General features: G+C 45.4%; 1 protein-coding gene across 3 annotated transcripts in view; it reads right to left on the reverse strand.

Annotated features, from left to right (window-relative positions):
* The window catches only part of LOC119898168 (sodium bicarbonate cotransporter 3-like), a 55,905-nt gene that overhangs the window by 22,420 nt on the left and 11,093 nt on the right, over window positions 1-22,392 (reverse strand). Inside the window, exons 5-14 of one of the 3 annotated variants that reach the window (XM_038712352.1) lie at window positions 20,204-20,364; window positions 18,500-18,688; window positions 13,353-13,736; window positions 7,096-7,205; window positions 4,321-4,478; window positions 4,089-4,176; window positions 2,631-2,777; window positions 2,431-2,534; window positions 853-1,027; window positions 617-750 (exon numbers count right to left, since the gene is read on the reverse strand). In XM_038712352.1, the coding sequence (XP_038568280.1) occupies window positions 617-750; window positions 853-1,027; window positions 2,431-2,534; window positions 2,631-2,777; window positions 4,089-4,176; window positions 4,321-4,478; window positions 7,096-7,205; window positions 13,353-13,736; window positions 18,500-18,688; window positions 20,204-20,364 (1,650 nt within the window). The remainder of the gene's footprint in view (window positions 1-616; window positions 751-852; window positions 1,028-2,430; window positions 2,535-2,630; window positions 2,778-4,088; window positions 4,177-4,320; window positions 4,479-7,095; window positions 7,206-13,352; window positions 13,737-18,499; window positions 18,689-20,203; window positions 20,365-22,392) is intronic. The other 2 variants (XM_038712351.1, XM_038712349.1) reach the window with 2 other exon arrangements.

Genomic DNA, 22,392 nt, shown 5'->3' on the forward strand with positions numbered 1-22,392 from the left:
GTATGATGTAATCTGGTGGGAAATGGAGCAGGTTAAATAAAATAAGGGCTTTATGTAAGTGTTACAAAACATTTTTCCATCACAAAAAGCCTTTTTAATACTCACAAAACAAAGAAACAAGAGAAAACAAATGCACAATCCCTCTAAAGCCAATTACATTCTGATCCAAAAACCCACAAATCAGGATAATCCGTGACCCCTTTGGCTCCATGAAGAACAACAAAGCTTCGCTGCTCGGTTTGAGCTCCTACTTACCTAGATTTTAAAACATACCATCTAATTTTCTGGGTCATTAATGAAGTCACTGAGGCGCCATGTTTAATTCCCACCTGCAGGGGGAGTCGGAGCTCAAGCACAAGTATTCAGATTCCTCACTTATATTAAAATACAACAACCTAAAAACACTATTACAAGAAGAAGTCCTGCATTCAGCAGCAGGAGTATTACCAGCTTCATGGAGTTAAAGTATCAGCAGTAAAAGTATTCGTTGTGCAGTAAAAGTATTCGTTGCGCTCCTCCAAAGGATCAGCAGATGAGTGATGATTAATGGGAGAGAGAAGAAGAAGAAAAGTTCTGCGTGTGCAGGTACAGAAAACAGGTGTTCCCGCAGACTCACCTGCAGAACTTGAAGAGGATCTTCTCAAAGACCAGAACTGGACCGGTGCTGCCCAGGATGGTGAGAGGCTGACCAGCAAACAGGGAGTAGGCCACGCCCGTCATGGACGCCCCGAACAGAGACTCTATGGCACTCTACCGGGACAGTGAGAGAGAGCGAGAGAGGTCATAATGTTGTACCGCCCCTTTAAGAGGAAACGTGACATCAGTTCATCGTCCCGTCAGTCGAGTTCTTACTATGTTTCCTTTGGTGGCTTCTCCCAGCAGCCCTCCGAACGTGATGACGGGCGACATGCAGGCGCAGTAGAGGAAGAGGACGGACGCCAAACACTGCAGGCTGACCGCGTCCCTGATGTCACTCCACAGGAAGGGCGCCTTCCTCCGGACGTCGTTCACCAAACCACCGAAGATCCTGACGGACAGACGGAGTCAAGTCACGGACACATTTCGCTCATCAGTGATGTTTAGGCGCCCCCACATTTTTTCCCAGCAGCTTTAGCACCATGACAGTAAATTCTAACCTTCTGTCTTTTCGCAAAACACACTGATAATCTGTGACTGATTGTAAACAGTCGTTATTTGAATCACGGCACAAACTCAAAAATGTTTACACATATATATATTATTGTAAAACGAAACTTAAAAAGTGCTGACAAACTGTAAAGATCGACCAGCTTGGTAGCATCGCAGGAAGCGCTCCGTGCTTTATAGCCAGGTTTACTGGCGGCCATACAAGTGGCTGTAAAATGGTGGCAATGACTTACTCTTTTCTCTGCCTTTTTATCTGGCCAACAACACACGGCAACAGCCCTTTAAATATGACTTAGGTTCACCATCGGCTGATCTGCCACTTATCATACTGAGCAAAACACTACGGCAGATCTACAACATCAGCCCAAGATCAGTTCACACACAGGCTTATCGGCGTGTTGGTGGTAGTAAGAGATGCACAGATTGCATTTTTCCTGGCTGATTCCAATTACAGATTATTTAGAGGTCTGACCTGCCGATTCTTTCTTTTTAACAATTATAACTGACAGCATGCACAAACATTTTATGTTTTTTTATGACTATATACGTACCGTAAAACTTACGTACTAAACTTACTGCCTCCTTTACTGGCCTGGTGTGGGAACACATTTTGACAAATAAATGCCTGGTGTGGTTTTTATAGAAGTTCTTTGGATGTATAAAACCTCTTAAATGCCACGGGGTCGCCGCTTTAGCCGCTTCTATGCTGCTTAGATTGTTAACAGGCTACAAATATTAATGTTTAAACGTTGAATTTGATATTAATTTGATTAGTATTATTCTATAATTAAGTATTATTCTGTTTGAAATAAATAAACTGTTTCATAGTAGTTTCAGTTTTGTGCAAAAAGAATTAAAGGCCTGTCCCATGTGGACACCTGTCCTAAATAAAGGCAGGTGCGTGCCGTGTGGCGGCAGCTTGTTATTAATTACCGACGGAGCCACCGCAGTATGAATGACATCAATGACATGAAACGCTGTGTGTATGATGTAAAGATGGCGGTCACGTGATTTCCGCCTATGGCCTCAACAGATTTTTAGGCGCACTCTGTTGGTTTCTGCAAAATGACATTCAGAGCTCCAAAGAAAGGACAGCACGCCGTGCATGAAGCTGTGATGACGCAGCTGCAAGCCACATCATTACACATCTACACACGGACCCCTGGCGGTCCCCGGACCTCCCTTTGAGAACCACTGGTCTTTTCTTTTACGCACTGCCTGCGTGTCTCACACGTGCAGGTACAAGTGATCTTTTCAGAGTCCTGTACAGCGAGGCAGACTGACCTCCCCGTCCTCTGCAGCTCTGGTCCCGTGTGATGCTCCTCCTCCTTGATGGTGTCAGAGATGTGGGCGGAGCCATTAAGGACAGACGGCATCTTCCTCTTCTCCTGCAAGAGACGAAGGCACAGAGCAGAGTTCAGGTCAGACAGGACGGCGCTGAAGTTTTATTTCACGACCATCGCAATCTCTGAGGCAGACCTCACCTGAGACGGGACGTTCTTCGGGGGTTCGATGCGGATGCTGGGGTCCCATTCGCCCGGCGGAAGCACGGTCACCTGATCCAGGAACTCATCGATCCCCGACAGCAGGTCGATCCTGTCCCTCGCCTTGTAGGCAACATCGTGGAAAATCTAGCGGACAGAGAGACGAAGTCTGTTCATCAACTAATCTGGATCTCGTAACAGGAAGTAATCAAGCAGCTCAGCAAAGTAATTAACTAAATACAAGGATTTACACAGTCCATTCAGAATCGCCAAGTCCTGCCTGTAGTCGACCGCTAGTCGAATCATGTGTTTGTGTGCGGCGATTGAGAGCGCGGGTACAGACCGTAAGGGGGCGCTTCCAATCTCACGCAGCGTAAGTTTTGCTAGTAGCGGCTCATGTAGCCAACTTGAGTGACATCCTGCACTTTTTAACTCAAGTTAAACGCATCACAGTGTAGCGCACATAAGCTGTTGCCATGGTTACTCTCATCAGAGCGCCTGCCGTTTACTCGCGGCGCGCTCGTCTCCCTGTCGAGCGACCCCGCGGGGCCAAGAGACTACGCTGAGACTTTAAGAACGTTCCTCAGACCAACATCTTCCCCGACACTACCCAGCATGCAGCTCTCCTCTTCGCTGTGGCGTTTGACCGCTCGTCTTGCTTTTCTTTATCCGCTTCTCCCACATGCTGCCGCAGCGTAGTCTTCCGAAGCCTCCCTCCGCTGCTGGTTTGCAGGCTGATAAACCCCCCCCCCCCTCCTGTGACTCATGGTTTTACTGGATTCAGAGCCAGCGAGCAACGGACTGTCAAAATAATAATAAACGTTGACGTGCGATAAAATAATTGCTGGCGTTATTGAACTAATGCCCGGCCCTATTTAAAACATAAGCAGTCCGACTCCATAAGCCCTGAAAACAGACGCTGAGTTCATCTGCAGGTCCTCTGACTGCAGGGCCAGAAATCATGCGTAACAAGTTGTTTTTATTAACTTTAACAGTACTTTCACTCACAGACTGGAGGTTCCTGTTCAAACGCCTGTGTAATAATTAATTTCAGACAAAATTTAACTTCCACGTCAACACAGACATCTATCTGCAGAGAATGCTCAGGTACAGGGCCCAGATGTCTGTGCGACACCTCGCGTGATGGACTGATGGGAAAGGTGGACATGTTGCCTGTTCCTGCAACACTCTGGTCCAGAGCTAACAAGATCCGAGTCCTCCAGCAGGGGGCACCACGCCTCTACAGAGTAAAGATTACCTTCCTGACAGCAGAGGAAAAAAAAGGGTGAAGAGTCTTAAATTAATCTAAAATGTTAAATTTCCTCTTTCTGGTCACGATAGAGGAGAAAACCGTGACGTCGGCGTATTAAAACTTCAGCTCTCTGTGTGAGGATTTCTCTCAGGAGACTTTATTTTTACTGTTTGTTGACCAGAAACTAAACGGCCTTGTCGTCTCACCTCGTCCGTCATCAGAGTGGCCATGGAGCGTCCGATCTCGTGGTACTGCGGGCCTTTTCCAAACGGGCCGAGCAGCAGGAAGACAAACCTGGACGGACGAGACAATAACGTCGAGTTTAACGGCTTAAATATTTCCCTCTGAGTGAAGCAGAATAGAAAGTAGCAGAAAATACTCAAGTATAATTTGGAGGTACTTGTAGCAGCTGCTACAACAACAGTGCGTGTTGCTCACCTGGTGGGCACCGGGACCTCTGTGAGGCCGGTCAGCAGCATGGCGGGGGACAGCCGGACGAAGGCGACGATCGGCCGCTCCAGGAAGTCCACTTCACCCACCAGGACGTTGGACGCCTCTGCGCCAGGAGGGATCTTCTTCATGAAGTTCATGTCCACCTGAAACAAACCAGGCAGCAGGTCGAGTCTCACTTTCCTCTGATCCGATACAGACAGGAGAGAAACCTACAGCACCATCTCACACATGATCGTTTTATTTTAGGGCTGCAACTACTGATCTTCATCGATTAATCTCAATCAATAGTGACATCATGAAGCAACAGCAGGCGTCCACCAAAACACTGAAACAGCACAGCTGAGCAGAGTCAGAGTCACGCCGACTTCACTGAACGACACAAACGACAACAGAATCCAAACGCACATCAACACGGCGCTCCACCACGATGAGCCACAACACAGGCCACTGATTGGTCGACAGCCGGCGGGTGGCAGACTTACAGCGGGCTTTCTGCCGGCGGCCGGCGGCAAACAAACACAGTTGCAGTCCTGCTGAGAAACACACACAGCTTCTGATTGGCTGCTGCAGGGTCACACTGACAAAACTACCAAGACTCAAAGTCATGTGACTGAACGCAGCTTGTTTATTGGCTCTCTGTGACCAATGTGAGTGACCCTTTTGTTTCAATTCTAAATGAATAAATAAACATACTGATCGGCTGTGCACACGAAACAGTTAGACACGTTCTTTATTTCTATTTTACATTTGAGTTTCCACTTTGTGTTTGTCCTTTCAGCATCTAATTTACATTTTCCAAATGGAGGAAGCAGCTGCTTGAACCACAGCCGTGTAGTTCAACCAACACACGCGTCCAACGGCGTTCTGACAGGAAGTGGACGCTACAAATTTCACTGCAGAGAAAAATGGAGAAGAAGAATTAAAAAAGAAAGTGTACTTCCATCCTCCAAAAGCCCAAGCCTGACAGGAAACACTGGAGAGGACGGGGTACCCGTCTACATACAGGGCGTTACGGCGTTACGTAACCAGGATACAAAAATAAAGTCACTGTATTCCGTTACAGTAGAGAAAATAAACCGATTACTTTAAGCAGAAAGTTTCCAACAGAAAATGCAGTGCTATTTACGGTTTACATGTTTCCGGAAAAAACACAGTGGCGATCTGTCGCCACGCCCCCTACCCATCATGCAGACTCATCACAGTTTGACCACTGGCTCTTGTCACCCCGGTCAGCTAACGAGGCTGTGTTTGGACCTGTTCATGTCGGGTTCACTTCGAGGCCGCTGGGCGCAGTTTAGTTGCTAGTTAGCAGCAGTTAGCTGACTTGCTACAGCAACAAGTACATTTACATTTATTCATTTAGCTGACGCTTTTCTCAAAAGCGACTTACAATTGCTACACATGTCAGAGGTCACACACCTCTGGAGCAACGAGGGGTTAAATGTCTTGCTCAGGGACACAATGGTGGACGGTCTCACAGTGGGAATCGAACCCACACCAAAGGCAAGCATCTTATCTATGCGCCATCACCACTCCTACTAAATTAAGTTAAGTAAAGCTTAAAAGGGAACTCGTACATCACAGAGCTGAGGCAGAGCAGCCGGGAACATCAGAGAGAAAACCAGATAATATTTTCCATCAAATAGGATCCAGTTTCTGCAAAATCAGTGAGTAGAGTTTTCCTTCAGTAATCAGTGGGGCCCGGCTCCAGAAACACGTCATAAAAACAAAGAAAGCTTTTCATTGGTCACTAAATTAATCCAGGCCCCCCAGAGCAGGAGGATTCATCAACATTTTAAAACCCTTTTCTGGGAAATGACACACTAAATCATAAAGAATACAACCAAACATTTTGATTTCATGGGATATTTTATAGCCTAATATGTATGCACCTCTAAAAATCCCCTGAGCAGACAACACATCTTTGATACTCTTTATTTGCCCATTTGGCATTGCAGTAATCCAAAAGTAACTAAAAGTAATCAGGTTACATTACTTTTATTTTCTGGTACTTGGATTACGTTACTGATTACAATTTTTAACAAGCAATTGTACCAGATTACATTTTTAAAGTAACCCTCCCAACCCTGTCTACATACAGCCATTCTGTAAAACACCCCACATTTGAGAAGCTGGAACCATCAAACATCATTTTGGCTTGAAAGGTGATTTAAACAATTAATCAATTATTAAAATACTTGCCCTCCGCTTTGGCCAAGTAAGAAAGTGCAAGTCCTGCTAGCAGTGTTGTAAAAAATATTGATTTTGTTTGAATACATATTGATTCTGAATATTTTAAAACTCATTTTCCGCAGTATCGATACGGAAATGCGCTCACATAGACCCGCCTCCTCTCACTCACAGAGCTGTCTTCTAGTCTTATTTGCTTCGGCTTATTTTTCAGTCCTGCCCTACTGTGCTGTGATTGGCTAGTGCAATTAGATGCTGGCAAAGGACACAAGAGAGCGAATATCTAAGTTCATTAGATCATTTCGTAATTTAATTCGTCAGTCTAATCAATGTTGTGTCAATTTTTCAAGGTATTTTATCAAAGTTAGAAATTCCAGTATGGTGACACTATCTGATAGATTGTGATGGTGGCGACGGAGAAATGATCCTGGTCCAGTATGATCCAGAGCTTCATATCAACACCTGAACTCATGGATCTGATACCCAGCCTCCCTGGACCTGTGGTGAACACTTCCTGTAACAGAAGACATGAGCCAGTAGCAGGGGGGGGGGGGGGGGGGGGGTCTTTACCTTGCTGAAGTCCACGGTGCTGTTTTCCCGGCTGCCGCCGTTGATGCGACTCTCGCCGTTCTTATTGTTGTCGAGGTTTCCTGGAGCCGAGTGAGGGGACGCCAGCAGACCTGCAGAAAGAGAAGAAGTGGTCAACTTCCACACTGGACAGCAGGAAATAAGAGCTGGTGGCGGATCAGGTTCTGCTTTGGTTTCTGACTGAATCCTGCAGGTGGACCAAAAAAACCACCTTCTGCCACATGACAACTTTATTTTGAACTTAACCGGAAACATCTTGGCCCAAGCCTGAGCAGAGCGTGCGCGTCACATGTTAACAGGTTGAAGTGATGCACCTTAGACAGAGTCGTCACACCAGCAACATCACAACTTTCACTACAACAAGCGACCCAAGCGGAAACCTCCAGGTCTGAAAGGTGACGCCTTAAACCTGCGTCCTCTCCAGCAGCCAGCAGGGGGCGACTTAAACCTGCGTCCTCTCTAGCAGCCAGCAGGGGGCGCCTTAAACCTGCGTCCTCTCTAGCAGCCAGCAGGGGGCGCCTTAAACCTGCGTCCTCTCTAGCAGCCAGCAGGGGGCGCCTTAAACCTGCGTCCTCTCTAGCAGCCAGCAGGGGGCGCCTTAAACCTGCGTCCTCTCTAGCAGCCAGCAGGGGGCGCCTTAAACCTGCGTCCTCTCTAGCAGCCAGCAGGGGGCGCCTTAAACCTGCGTCCTCTCCAGCAGCCAGCAGGGGGCGCCTTAAACCTGCGTCCTCTCCAGTAGCCAGCAGGGGGCGCCTTAAACCTGCGTCCTCTCCAGCGGCCAGCAGGGGGCGCCTTAAACCTGCGTCCTCTCCAGCGGCCAGCAGGGGGCGCCTTAAACCTGCGTCCTCTCCAGCGGCCAGCAGGGGGCGCCTTAAACCTGCGTCCTCTCCAGCAGCCAGCAGGGGGCGCCTTAAACCTGCGTCCTCTCCAGCAGCCAGCAGGGGGCGCCTTAAACCTGCGTCCTCTCCAGCAGCCAGCAGGGGGCGACTTAAACCTGCGTCCTCTCTAGCAGCCAGCAGGGGGCGACTTAAACCTGCGTCCTCTCTAGCAGCCAGCAGGGGGCGACTTAAACCTGCGTCCTCTCTAGCGGCCAGCAGGGGGCAACTTAAACCTGCGTCCTCTCCAGCAGCCAGCAGGGGGCGACTTAAACCTGCGTCCTCTCCAGCAGCCAGCAGGGGGAGACTTAAACCTGCGTCCTCTCTAGCAGCCAGCAGGGGCGCCTTAAACCTGCGTCCTCTCTAGCAGCCAGCAGGGGGCGCCTTAAACCTGCGTCCTCTCCAGCAGCCAGCAGGGGGCAACTTAAACCTGCGTCCTCTCCAGCAGCCAGCAGGGGGCGCCTTAAACCTGCGTCCTCTCTAGCAGCCAGCAGGGGGCGCCTTAAACCTGCGTCCTCTCCAGCAGCCAGCAGGGGGCGCCTTAAACCTGCGTCCTCTCCAGCAGCCAGCAGGGGGCGCCTTAAACCTGCGTCCTCTCCAGCAGCCAGCAGGGGGCGCCTTAAACCTGCGTCCTCTCTAGCAGCCAGCAGGGGGCGCCTTAAACCTGCGTCCTCTCCAGCAGCCAGCAGGGGGCGACTTAAACCTGCGTCCTCTCTAGCAGCCAGCAGGGGGCGACTTAAACCTGCGTCCTCTCTAGCAGACAGCAGGGGGCGCCTTAAACCTGCGTCCTCTCTAGCAGCCAGCAGGGGGCGACTTAAACCTGCGTCCTCTCTAGCAGCCAGCAGGGGGCGACTTAAACCTGCGTCCTCTCTAGCAGCCAGCAGGGGGCGCCTTAAACCTGCGTCCTCTCTAGCAGCCAGCAGGGTAGGTTGAGCACGTCCCCAGGAATTAACGCTACGCTGGTCCTCGCCAGTAAGTATACCCGGGGCTTTAATCGTTCAAAACAGCCCCGCCCCGAGTAGCGGGCAGGGCCCGTCGCAAAGCTGGTATCAGTCATATGACAGTTGTTGAAACTCTGGCGGGGAAAAAAGCCAGCAGTCACTGGAGCACCGAGAGAGTGGGCGGGGTCGCTCAGTTCCCGCTTGAGCAGCTTGTTTAAAAAACAAAGACAGAGAAGCGAAGTCAGCGGCTGGAGCGGCGAGACAGAAGACAGCAGGGAGAAGATAAGGAGGTTGTCGGTTTGGCTGCTGGCTATAAGGTACATCAGGTGCCTTTTGTTGAAACGTGTTCAGCTTTTCATAAAATCGATGTGCTCGTTAATTTCACTTCAGGTCAACTGACCAATCACAGCCTGGATGGGGCGGGACATAAAAAAGGTTTGACGCGCTTCAGTAAACTTTCAAATGTTGAACTGCATGAATGGTTCTGACTGTTGATGAGATAGCAGCATTAACAAACTCCTGTTTTGTTCAACTGGAATTAATTACACTAGTGAGCTGTATAGTATAGTAGTACTACTCCATAAAGTCACAAAATTATATAATTAACACTCTAACAGTATACTATTAGATTAAAATTGAACTTTTTATCTAATATTAAAATTTTATAAATACAAATACACTCATTTAAACTAGTTTCTGAAAGAGTGGAAAGATGCAGATTTCCACTGCACAGTAAGCCAGTATGTCCTTCTAGAGAGCAACACGTTCCCCTGGTTCTGATGTACTAAAGTTACTGTAACGCTGCTCACTAGTCTTGTTTCCATCAGGTGTGGGTTGTTTGGCTGCTGCTGGTGGATCGTGAATCAGTCACTGGTTCAGAAACTACACAGGCACCAATCACAGTAAAGTTTTTTGTGAAGACTGGTCAGAGTTGTAAAAGCTGTTTTCAATGTCTCAAATTTTCAAAAGATCTGTTTCAATATTTTTAAAAAGCGTTGACAAATTTTTAAGGTTGATGCGTCCAGATACCAGGGTCTTCACTTCCTGTCCTCTACTGGTTTCACACAAGGAGAAGGAGCACACATGTAGAATAAATATAATAAATAGTATGTTAAATTCTGTGTTACTTGAACATTTTTTGCTGTGCTCCTAAATTTTTCCATTTAGGAGCACATGTGCTCCTGAAGTAAATCATCTTTTGTTGTCGTTTTCAATAAACTCACGCCTGGAAATCTGTAGCAGAGAAACCTCAGACCTTTCTGTAAATGACTTCTAAACTGAACCAGGCCAAGTGAAGAGACACTGCTATATATTTTTATTATAAATATAACTGAAATGTATAAAAGTTTCTGTATGGATGCCACACGCCTGCCTCGGGTACAGGTGGTTTTATAATAATCAGTTTCATAAGAGTCTTTTTAAAACAATGATTCCTGTTCTTCAAACTGTCCAAACTCTGAGCTGAAGCTGCCGATTTAAAAACACATGAGTGCGAAGAACCTCAACTTAAGAAAATCCACGAGGCAGAAGAGACATGTGATACCGTCACTGTCACACACACACAGTTAAAGCATCCCATCAGTGTCCTGTTACAGTCCAACAGTCTGGAAATCCAAACCCGGTGCAAATGTCACTCTGCGTTCCAGCTGCAACTCTATCTGACTTTAGGATTTACGTCTTCAGTCTTTCAATGTGGAAACGAGTCCACTGACAGAATCACACGCTGTATATGTTACACTGAATACAGTTTGTTAAAACGTCCAAACGAGAAGCTTTCCTGACTTAAGCACATTATAAAACAAACTTATTCAACTTCCATGAAACTCTTTTTGGGCTCTTTTCTCTGGACTTGATGTTGATCAACTCTGCTCATTTCAAGTCGTTTAGTTTTTATTTCATCCAATCCAATTTTCTTTGTAAAGCACATTTAAAAAACAACCAGGGTGATCCAAGAGCTGTACAATGACATGAATCAATCAACGAAAAAATGATAAAATACCACCATAAAACAGCAACACACAACTCTCAAACTGGGTTAAAAGTCAAGGAGCGGAGGTGAGTTTTAAGACTCTACAACTCTCGGGGCCGTGACAGAGAAAGCTTGACCCCAGCTGTTCATGAGCCGTGTTTTAGGGACAACAAGGAGTAACTGTAGACCTTCAAGGCCTTAATGGAGCATTCAGCTTCAACAGATCAGCGATACAGGCTGGAGCTGGCTCTAAAAATATAAATCCTAAAACAAACTGGGAGCCAGTGAAGAGAGGCAAGAATTCGCTTACAAGTTCCAGTTTGGAGACGAGCGGCAGCATTTTGAACCAGTTGTATTCGAGAGAGGGAGGCCTGGCTAACACCTGCATTTAAAGCATTACAGTGATCTATTAATGCCTCTATGTCCCTCGAAATCAGTGAAGGATAAAAAGAGCTTTAGCTGATAGAAACCAGCTTTCACAACAGAAATCATCTGCTTCTCCAGTTTAAAAATCACAGTCCATTTGCGAGGCATCAGAAGCACCACTGGGTCTAAATATCATGACGTCTGTTTGTCATTTCAGCATCTAATCGACATTTTCCATCTCTCTGGATTAATCTTTTCGTCGTCACGCTCTGACTGCTTAACGTCTTTTTAGACTTTAAAGTCAGCTTCTTAAAAACCTGTCTGCTTCACATTCTCAGTAACGAGGAGGCAAATGATTAGGCTCGTTCCGACTGGCAACTGGATCGCATATCGACGACTGAAGGGAATATCAGCGATTGGACTTTCTCTAAGTACACAAAAGGCCTATTTCATTCAGATTTTGACAGATTTGTGAACAATATTTGTGTTAGTGAGCACTTCTCCTCTGCCGAGATAATCCATCCACCTCACAGCTGTGGCATATCAAGAGGCCGCTCAGACAGCATGGGTATTGCACAGGTGTGCCTTAGACTGGCCACAATAAAAGGCCTTAGACTGGCCACAATAAAAGGCCACTCCAAAATGTGCAGTTTCACTGTATTGGGGGAAACAGACTCCAGTCAGTATCTGGTGTGGCCACCAGTGCAACACATCTCCTTCGAATAGAGTTGATCAGGTTGTTGATTGTGGCCTGTGGTCCACTCCTCTTCTATGGCTGTGCGAAGTTGCAGTCAGGTCGAGACCCCGATGAGGACGACGAGCATGCAGATGAGCTTCCCTGAGACGGTTCATGACAGTTTGTGCAGAAATTCTTGGGTTATGCAAACCGATTGTTGCAGCAGCTGTCCGGGTGGCTGGTCTCTGACAATCTTGGAGGTGAAGATGTTTGATGTGGAGATCCTAGGCTGATGTGGTTACACCTGGTTGGCGGTGGTGAGGCCGGTTGGATGTACTGCCAAATTCTCTGAAACGCCTTTGGAGACGGCTTATGGTAGAGAAATGAACATTCAGTTCACGGGCAACAGCTCTGGTGGACATTCCTGCAGTCAGCATGCTAACTGCACGCTCCCTCAAAACTTGCAACATCTGTGGCGTCGTGCTGTGTGATGGAACTGCACATTTTGGAGTGGCCTTTTATTGTGGCCAGCCTTATCTGGGCAAAGGAGAAGTGCTCACTAACACAGATTTAGACAGATTTGTGAACAATATTTGAGAGAAATAGTCCTTTTGTGTACATAGAGAAAGTCTTTGAGTTCAGCTCATGATGAATGGGGGAAAAAACAAAAGTGTTGCATTTATAGTTTTGTTCAGTGTATTTTCTTAAACACTGTCAATGTCCCAACTTCAAATTATTTATAAGCAAGCATGCAAGGAGCCTCGCTAATAAGGATAGCTCTGTTAACATTAGAACACAGCTGGGCTGTCGAGGTTAGCACAATGTACATAGCTGCTATCGATTTCCCACGCGTGCTGCACCAAAGTAACACTGCACTGTGCATTTACAGATGTTTCTTGTGGTTTCCCTTAAAGCTAATAAGGATGTTTCTTCCATGCTGGCATTTCACTGACTTGCATGGGCAGTGATCTTAAGTAGCCATGATAAGACGATATGAAAATAGAGAAGATAGCCAGTCACCTTTGGTCGACACCCTGATGTCGCCTCACTGAAGGTAAAATGCATCATGAGTAACAAAATGGCAGATCATTAAAGTCCTGTCGATTTGGGAAGCGACTTTGTCCGTTTGCATTATGACTTTCTCCAAATCGTGCAGTCCTAGTTTGGTTAGTAAAGAAATCAGCAGCAGCACGGACGGACAACTGCAGGCAGATTTTACAACACTACAGCGTGGTGTCCACAGTCGTTTCACAGTTTTTGATCCTGTGTCGTTATAAACGGGGAGGCTTTACTGAGAGCTACAGCAGAGCTGGGAGCTGCCCAGTACAACCAGTCTGATCCTCTGGAGCAGCTGGGGGGGGTTAGGGGGTGCTGGAGCCACACCATGCAGAGTCGTGCTGACGGGTATTTGCCTGCGTCACTGTGAGGGAACAGCAGGTCCTGGTGGGAGATGTTGTCCTGTCTGTCCTCCATCCTGAACACCTCCTCTTCAGGGGGGTGAATCACCACCTCGGGGATCCCTGCTCCTCCCCACAGCCCCCCCGGAGCAGAGCAGCGACGTGGCGTGTCGAAGGAGGTGTGGCCTGACAGGTCGGAGGGGGCGGGGCTGGGCGGGCACGGTACAGAGAGGTGGCGCCCGTGGCGGGCCTGGGTGGGGGTGGCCTCGGGCGAGGAGGCGGGGCTTGGGAGGAGCTGCCCGAACATCACGGAGAAGCGACGGGACAGAGTGGAGTCGTCACAGGAGGTGGCCGAGAAGCGACGGAGGGTGGAGCGAGAAGAGGAGGACAGACCCTCCCCTGGAGGAGGAGGAGCAGAAGAGGAAGGAGGTGAAGGGACAGAAACATCAGCGGGACGACGACTGAACGAAGCTCATGCTGGTTTTAAAAGTCAGCGTGCAAAGTGAGGATGCTGACAGACGATCCATCTAATGATTCACTTATTGATCCGACTGATTGATCACAGTCTGGTCGATATATTGTCATTCTGTCTTATAAATACAAGTCAGCTGATCATAATTATTATTATCATCATAACTTTTATTACCACAAACATACTAATATTATTTTACATCTGTGTGGAGCACTGTGCTGCTGTGTGTTTCTCCTGTTTTTGATTAGCTTCAGCTGCAATTTAATTTCTTTTCTTAATAGTTGCTTTAGAACATTTTAGAACACAATGTATTTACTAGGGGTGTGCGTCTTCACCGGTCTCACGATTCGATTCCTCGATGCATCACCTCAAGGGTGGGGATTTCTAGGTACCCGATTACGATTATGAGGCTACGATGCGATTGTAAAACGAACAGGATAAAGATTTTTCTCACTGTGTGACTACTTGGTACTTTTAAAGTATTTGTAAAAATCCAAACAAGTAGGTAGTAATGAAATGCAGCTATTTAATGTTACTTCATATAAATGTAGCTAATATAACATTATTACTGACCTCTGCTGCAGCTATTTTTATTTCTGAGGCTGCTGTTATTACTATAGAGTCAGATGGGTGTTGAACTTTACGCTCCAGCCAAACCACGTTCACTCCACCTTAATGTATTTGTTCCTGATCTCGTATAGTGATCTTGTATTGAGCACCGTGGGCCTTGAGTAACAGCATTGGGTTCATTGTGTACTCGATATGTGGATGAATGACTGCAAACAAACTTTACAGCAGCCAAATAACATCCTGCTCAGCTTCCAGACCGCAGTCTGAGGAGATGTTTGTTGTTTTCCAAAAGGCGGTAACAGACAGACTTTATAATTAATAAGACAGACACGCTGTGAACATTTACAGCCAGACTGAAACGTAGCGCTCATATGTTCCTCTGCTTTCACCGCCATCTACTGCCGCCTGTCACGTAGCCGTCATTTGAAGAATGAGCAGAGGACACTAGCTAAGCGCTCCATCAACATTACGTTATCAATTAACCTCTAGATAATCGATTATTGCCATTTGTGATTCGATGCAGAATCATCCAAGTCCGTATCGCCATGCATTTAAAAGTCTATTATTTTCCACACCCCTAGTATTTATGATGTTACTGTTGCTTTTCTTAGAATTGAAGGAGACCCATTATGCTTTTCCGTACTTTCTGTCCTATCTATAATGTTTCAGTGTCGGATGTTCATCTTAAAACATGGCCAAAGCTTCAAATAAAGAGGTAAACATACTTAAAAGAAATCACTTTGAGCAGAAACTACAGATTTCCTCCAGTTCCTGGACCTGGTTTAACAGTTTATTCTGCTCTCTACATACTGTTGGGGTTTTGGGAAAAGGGGCGTTTAAGTATGCGGCACCCTCTGCTTGGAATCAGCTGCAAAAATGTCCTGAATCTTCAATGACATGGAGGCTGGCAATTCTGGCTCTAGATGTTATGATAGATTTTTCGGATTATACTTGTTGTTTTATTACTTGTGGTGATATTTTATGACCTTGTAACTCACTAATTATTCCCGTTAATGTCTGCAACCTTTTGCTGCTAATTTTGCTGGAAAAGAGATTATTCGTCTCAATATAGGTTTTTTTTCCTGGTTAAAGGCATAATAAAAATATTTTTTTTAATCCTGTAGATTTTCTATATAGGGTAATTAGCACAGTCCCATCCTCCTGCCAACCGCTCAGCGCATGACGACACCAGTCAGAAGTTGTTTAATATGTCGGCCAACAACACGGCACGTGGTTTCTTTTTTCGGGCCAACAGCAGCCTGGTAAACGCGCTTCAGGGAGAGTGGGCTTTTGGGAAATGAAGGACTGCATGAAAGGCCAGTATTCTTTTTGACTTTGAATCATGCTAAGCTACCATAAAGGAGTCACAGAACTACAATATTGCACTGGAAATGCACTACAATAGATCAACTTTAATTGAGATTTATAAATGAAGTTTTGCTTGGTTTTCTTTCTTGGATATAAAACGTCTAACAGGTCCTTCAGTGTCTTTGGTTACTGCCTCCTATCGTTAACTGGCTGCTGGCTCTTCATTAGTATACATGTGTCCTCTGAGCGATGGCCTTCCTTGTGATCACATTAATAAAAAGTTGTGTCATTTATAGTTGCAATGTCTTTTAAACTACTGTTTCCTCAGAAAAACCTGCAGGCCGGTCGCTGAAACAAGACTCTGAAGCATTAACTGCCATTTCACACGTCTCCCCATCAGATGGATTCATGTCTGCTCTCTGCAGGTTTCAACACGGCAGCAGAATGAAAACATTCCTCACTCGCTCACAAACAGGATTTATGAGTCTGGGTATTAAAAAGCAGACTCGTCACATGGTATTTGCTGGTTATTAGCTTTGAGACTCAGCAGGTCAGTTCAGGTTAGACCTGACCACCAGGAAACTGCTGCTGAGGACAAAAAACGGCTTCCGACTTCCCAGTAAATATTAAAAGATATTATAAATAAACTGTTCACACTGATCACGCTGCATACAGGTGAGTAACAGGGCTGTGCGATATGACAAATAATAAAAATAAAAATACGTTATTTAATCTCTCATTATCGATATATACAGTCATATCGATCAGCCCCAGTGAGAATCATGCTACAGTTGCTCTTTAGTGGACTTAATCTGAAACACTCGTGCAGCAGCAGCAGCTCCATTTAGAAACAACCAAACTATTCACCAGCGTCGGCGAACACAAGACACACCCCCATCACACGTCAGTCTACAGAAACACAACCGTGCAGACACGATGCCATGCACCAATCAGGAGACCCGTCGTCCTGTCACTCTGTTACCGCAACCAATCAGGACGGATGAAGTTCTTCACAACAAGACGAGACGCTTTGCTTAAACAGGAAAATATTTAATTATAGAATATTTATCACAGGAAACTGTCAAAAACCTGTTACTAGGTTTCACAGAAATATGCACAATATCGTGACCTGAGAATTATCTTTCTGTAATTTGTCAAAAATCAGTTATTCACATGATCTCACATGAACATTTTGTTTCATGTCACATGATTTCTGCTACTCTGAGAATACTTTTTTTTTATCTCGTTGGAAAGTTTACCTTTACCGTTAGCTACCATGCTAACCAGCTCATCATGATAACGTATGATGAGCTGCAATAAATAATTCAAGCTACTGTGACTACTTTAAAGATGACAGCTACTGAGTCTCAGATAAAGAACGTAGGGATGTAGAACGTTTAGAGTGGACTCATTGAACAGTGAACATTTTGAAACATGTTTCAACTTGTAGAGAACTTCGGTAAAAAGGTGACAGATTAGACAGGGTTGGGTATCGAGAACCAGTTCCGTGTAGGAACTGCTGGGTGCTGGGTATCGTTCAAAGATTTTCAATATTGATACCTGAACGAATTCGTTGTTGTTTGTATAAAGTAACTCAATTATCACATTATCATCATTAATATTGTTATTTTAATAATTGTTCCTTTGAAAAATTCTACTGCTTGTCAAAAAGCAAGACATATTTCCAATGTAACATAGGCCTATATTGTGTTTTTGTTGTTTTTATTCCTCTGTTTAGTTTTTGTGATGTCATTTCATTGTTTATTCATTACATATGTTTTGGCAGTAGGGTGTTGAGACGATGACGGTCTTGTTGCAGTCAAAGACGGAGCAACTTTCTGCTCTTAAGTTTATTCCACGCACAGTCAAGGGCTTCACCGGGTTTGTCATGTCGCCGTTCTTGGCAGCAATTATCTTTTGTAGCAAATATTGCATCGCGCTGTTGCATTGGTGCTGAACCGGCGTGAACTAGTGTTTACATCCCCACAGCCAATTACAATCACTTTTAGATCTGGGCACATCAAGTTTGCTGCATGCTTATTGGCTCCAAAGTTTGGCTTAGCTTCACTAACAAACTGCACCAGCTGCAGTCAGGAGGTTTGGTGCGAGGGAGGAAGCAGCTCCAACGTGACGAAGCGTTTCCTTCAACACGGCGTGAATCTGGAGGAACGCTTCACCGTGTTCAATGTGTCGCGCTCTCCCAGATCTAGCTAACGCCAACAGTAGCAACGCATCAGGTACTAAAGACAGGTGAGCCTACGTTCAGCTTTTATACTGAAGGGAAACCAATGATGGCAACAGATGAGACGAGTCCCAGAGACGCCGCTCTAGGACAGAGACTCCTTTCACTTTAGAGACATGAAGGGCAAGAGGAGCGAGGAGGAAGAGGAGGAAGGTCACCGAGCGCTAAGAAGACCTGTGGTGAAGGGACCAGAACCGAGATTCAAGAAGTAGAATCTGAATCATTAAAATTGAAACAATACCCAACCCTAACATATCTTCATTCATCCAGAGGCAAACTGTTGTGCAGCAGATGCAGTACGAAGTAGGAAAGAGTGCAAATATAAAGAGTGTGAATTGTTAAGTACGTCTGAAATGCTTTCTGTCATCTTCAGTAGAACCTGATAGTTCAGAGGTCACGATATGTCAGAAATCTGTCAAATGTTTCTCTTTCTGCTCCTGGATAACATCTGTGATTCACTGGAAAGATTAATTCACTTGGAGAATCTCATCCTGGGAACTGAAGAATAAGACCTTCCTACCAATTTGCAGAAGTGTGACTTTCAGAATGATGAGAGCGCCGTGGTCTCACCGTTGCGTTCCAGTAAGTGTGGCTCGGAGTGTTTCTTGCCTATGTCAGCGAAGGATCGAACCAGCGGGATTCGGTTGCTCAGCTTCTTCTCGCTCTGATGGTGGTGACGCCGCAACATGGCCTCCCTCACTTTCTCCCGAACACCCTCCTCCAGCTGGCCCGACGCCACCATGCTGTCAATCACCATGTCTGCATGTGAGGAAGGACAACATGAGGTTAGCAGACATGTTACGTGTACTGAGACGGCTTGTCATAGTTACGTGGTTCAAGTATAATCTCCAGGAGCAGACAAACATGACGTGTGGAGTTCCCCAAGGATCAATACTTGGTCCTCTTTGACTTATCATACATCATTATTAAGCAGATGACTAAATGTGTCTCACTCCGTGAGTAAAAGCAGCTCTACCGCCCTGACATGTGATTTAATATCTAGTTTAAGATCATGAAGTCGTCTGACAAAAACAACATAAGACAAGTTTAACGGGACTGACTATCCTGATATTTAAAAATGAGGAGACAGGACATTTCAACACAGCTCACAGTTTTCACTCTGGAGTTCCCCAAGGCTCAGTCCTTGGGTTTCTTTAATTTAAAATTGTTCCATTCAGCCAAACTTTGAAAAACAATAAAAACCAATGACGATAAATTTGCATAAATGACTGTAAAATTTGCCACTTTCATCTAGGAATGTATTACTTGGTTTGTTAACCCCCACCCTGGCTCTGTGTTTTTTGGTCACTTAAAATAGTCAATCTAAAAAGCCTATGTGAAAACACTTGATAATTCAATTATCAATCTCAGAAACTGGCCGTTATTTAATTAAGATCTCCTCCCTAAAATAACCGAGGCTGCAGGGCTCGCTGTCTGAACGTCATGCTGTAGTGTTAAGAATAATGTAGTTTTAGCTGCAGGATGAAACCTAAACATATTTTATCAAGTGGTGTGTATTAATAGCCTACTTTTCATCATAAACACTGAGTACAGATGGGGTGTGTAGTAGGGTTTTAGTACTCAAGACCGGTCTTAAGACCACTTTTTGATGGTCTTTGTCTCGTCTCGGATTCAACCGCATTTGCACACGGTCTTGTCTCGGTCTTGGACATTGAGGACTCACTTTAAGGGTACTGGTTTGGTACTGGCATCGTCAAACACCAGTCGGTATCCACCTTTCGTAGTACGGGTTAATCAGGAAGTTACACCCAACGTCAAAGTTACACCTGAAGTTACCTGGATAAGCCAGTTACCTCGCTTCATAGTACAGGCCACGTATGTATTTGTGAATGAAATATTTTTCATTTAAGATAAAGACGTTTCAAAATATATAGTCTTTTACATCAATCTTATCATAAAAGAATATCATGTCTCTGAACCAGTCAATGTCTTAAAGAAATATTCCAAATCTGACCAAAATAATTTGCTACATATACAATCATGAAATAAAATGACAAATGATTCCAGTTTCGTTATTGCAAAACACTTTTCCTCAACATCATTCCTGAATCTTAATACAACTGTTTGTTTGATAAAGTGATCGTGCAAGTCAGAAATCATGGTGTATTCATGAAGGGATGGTCCAGTCAGTGGTAGTGACACAGCTTACGAACGTAGCTGAGGTTCTGTAGCTTCAGCGAAAAGGATGGACAGCTCTTCAGAAGATTAACTCAACATCAGCACAGTGACGGCCGCGTCTGTTGACGTACTGACCTGCGATGTCCTCGATGGTGCTGGCCCTCATGTCGAGCATCACGGTGCCGTTCAGGATGCAGGAACGCAGCTCAAACAGACTGTGAAGCGACAGCGTGGCCACATACGGTTTACTCCAGCGCTCACCGCCGTCTTCTACGTCCTCCTCAAACTTCAGCCACCTGAAAACAAACACAGACTCAGCTTCAAATACAGGAGCATAAAACATCTTTACTACCTGCCCAAATGTAAACGCTCACATCAGGCCTTAAATAAAATCAGACATTTCTAGCCTCTAAAAGATTCTTCAGCCTGATTAGTCTTCCACTGATTTATGTTGCACTGCTAATTTTGGCAGCATTTCTTGTGTCAGACTTTCAGATCATATTTAAACACTCCATAAACTTTCATAGTTATGCAGATGATACTCAGTTATATCCATCGATCAAGCCAGATGAAACTAATCAGTTAGCTAAACTTCAAATGTGCCTTCAGGATGTTAAAACCTGGATGACCTGTAATTTTCTAATGTTAAACTCAAATAAAACTTGTTCTGGGGCATAAGCACCTCCGTGACGCATTATCTAAAGATATAGTTTCCCTGGATGGCATCGCCCTGGCCTCCAGCACCACTGTGAGGAATCTTGGAGTTATCTTTGATCAGGACATGTCGTTTAAGTCTCACATTAAGCAAATTTCAAGGCAAATTTCAGGAACATCCTGTCTAAAAATGATGCAGAAACACTAGTCCATGCATTTGTTACTTCTAGGCTGGATTACTGCAATTCCTTATTATCAGGCTGCTCGAAAAAGTCCGTTAAGACTCTTCAGCTGATCCAGAATGCTGCAGCACGTGTTCTGACAGGAACCAGGAAAAGAGATCACATTTCTCCTGTTTTAGCTTCTCTGCATTGGCTTAATAGAATTTAAAATCATTCTTCTTACCTACAAAGCTCTTAATGGTCAGGCACTATCTTATCTTAAAGAGCTCATAGGCTGTGTTCAAAATGGGCTAAACAGCTGTCTCAGAAGGTGTCCAACAGGACAGCGAGGCATCGAATGCTGTTCGAAATGGCTTGAACGATCTCTTCCTGTCACATAAGATGCCTTCAAACGATTTTTGAAAATCTAGCAAGAACTAAACACTGAACTATAATATCAGCCCGTGACTGTAACCAACCAAGTTTGTTCAGTCTGAGGCGTCCGTTAGCCGTTTGGCTTTTCAATAGCTAGTTAGCTTATGCTAAGGCTAGCGTCTCTTCTGACAGCCAGAAGAGACACAAGACAGCGTGCTGACGTCACACGTTGTCATAGGTGCTGCCCTAGAAGGCTGTTCGAAACTAATGTAAACAGAGCTGCCTTCACCTGCAAGTGATGCCTTCTGAGGCAGCTGTCTGTTACGGTAGAGAGGCAGCGAGGCAGCTGCTTTCCATTAAGAACACAGACATAGTACCTTACTACCCCACCAGAGCACTGCGCTCCCAGAATGCAGGGTTACTTGTGGTTCCTAGAGTCTCCAAAAGTAGACTAGGAGCCAGAGCGTTCAGCTATCAAGCTGCTCTCCTGTGGAACCAGGTTCCATCTCCACATTTAAGAGTAGGCTTAAGACTTTCCTCTTTGATAAAGCTTATAGTTAGGGCTGGCTCAGGTGAGTCCTGAACCATCCCTTAGTTATGCTGCTATAGGCCTAGACTGCCGGGGGATTTCCCATGATGCACTGAGCTCCTCTCTCCTCTACTTTCTCTCCCTCTGTATGCAACCTCATCCCATTATTGCATGTTACTAACACAACTTCTTCCCTTTCTGGTAGTCTTGTGCTTTCTCGTCCCTCTCCTCTCTCCTCCTATCACTTCCTGCAGGTGTTTCTGGCTCTGGAGCTGTGGAGTCTGGATCTGTGGTTGCGGGTCACCTGCTGCCCCTGTGTTCCTGCTCGACACCCTCTGCTGCAACGACTATTGTTATTATAGTCATTAACATTACAATTATTATCATTGACACTACTATAAATATCTGTACCATTCCCTCCCCTCTCTCTCTCCCTTCCATCCCTCTCTTTTTCTCTCTGTTCCTCTCTCAAAACAAAAAACAAATTATAACTCCTGAATAAATAAAGGTTCATCCTCTACAATGAACCAAGGATCTCCAATGAAAGCAAAGTGAAGCTGTGTGTTATTCTAAATAAGGTTATTTCAAACAGAGGAAACTCTTTA

The sequence above is a fragment of the Micropterus salmoides genome, unplaced genomic scaffold, assembly GCF_014851395.1.
Source record: "Micropterus salmoides isolate LMB-PRFRI ecotype aquatic unplaced genomic scaffold, ASM1485139v1 Ms_hic_scaffold_11, whole genome shotgun sequence".
In the NCBI taxonomy this organism is placed as follows: domain Eukaryota; kingdom Metazoa; phylum Chordata; class Actinopteri; order Centrarchiformes; family Centrarchidae; genus Micropterus; species Micropterus salmoides.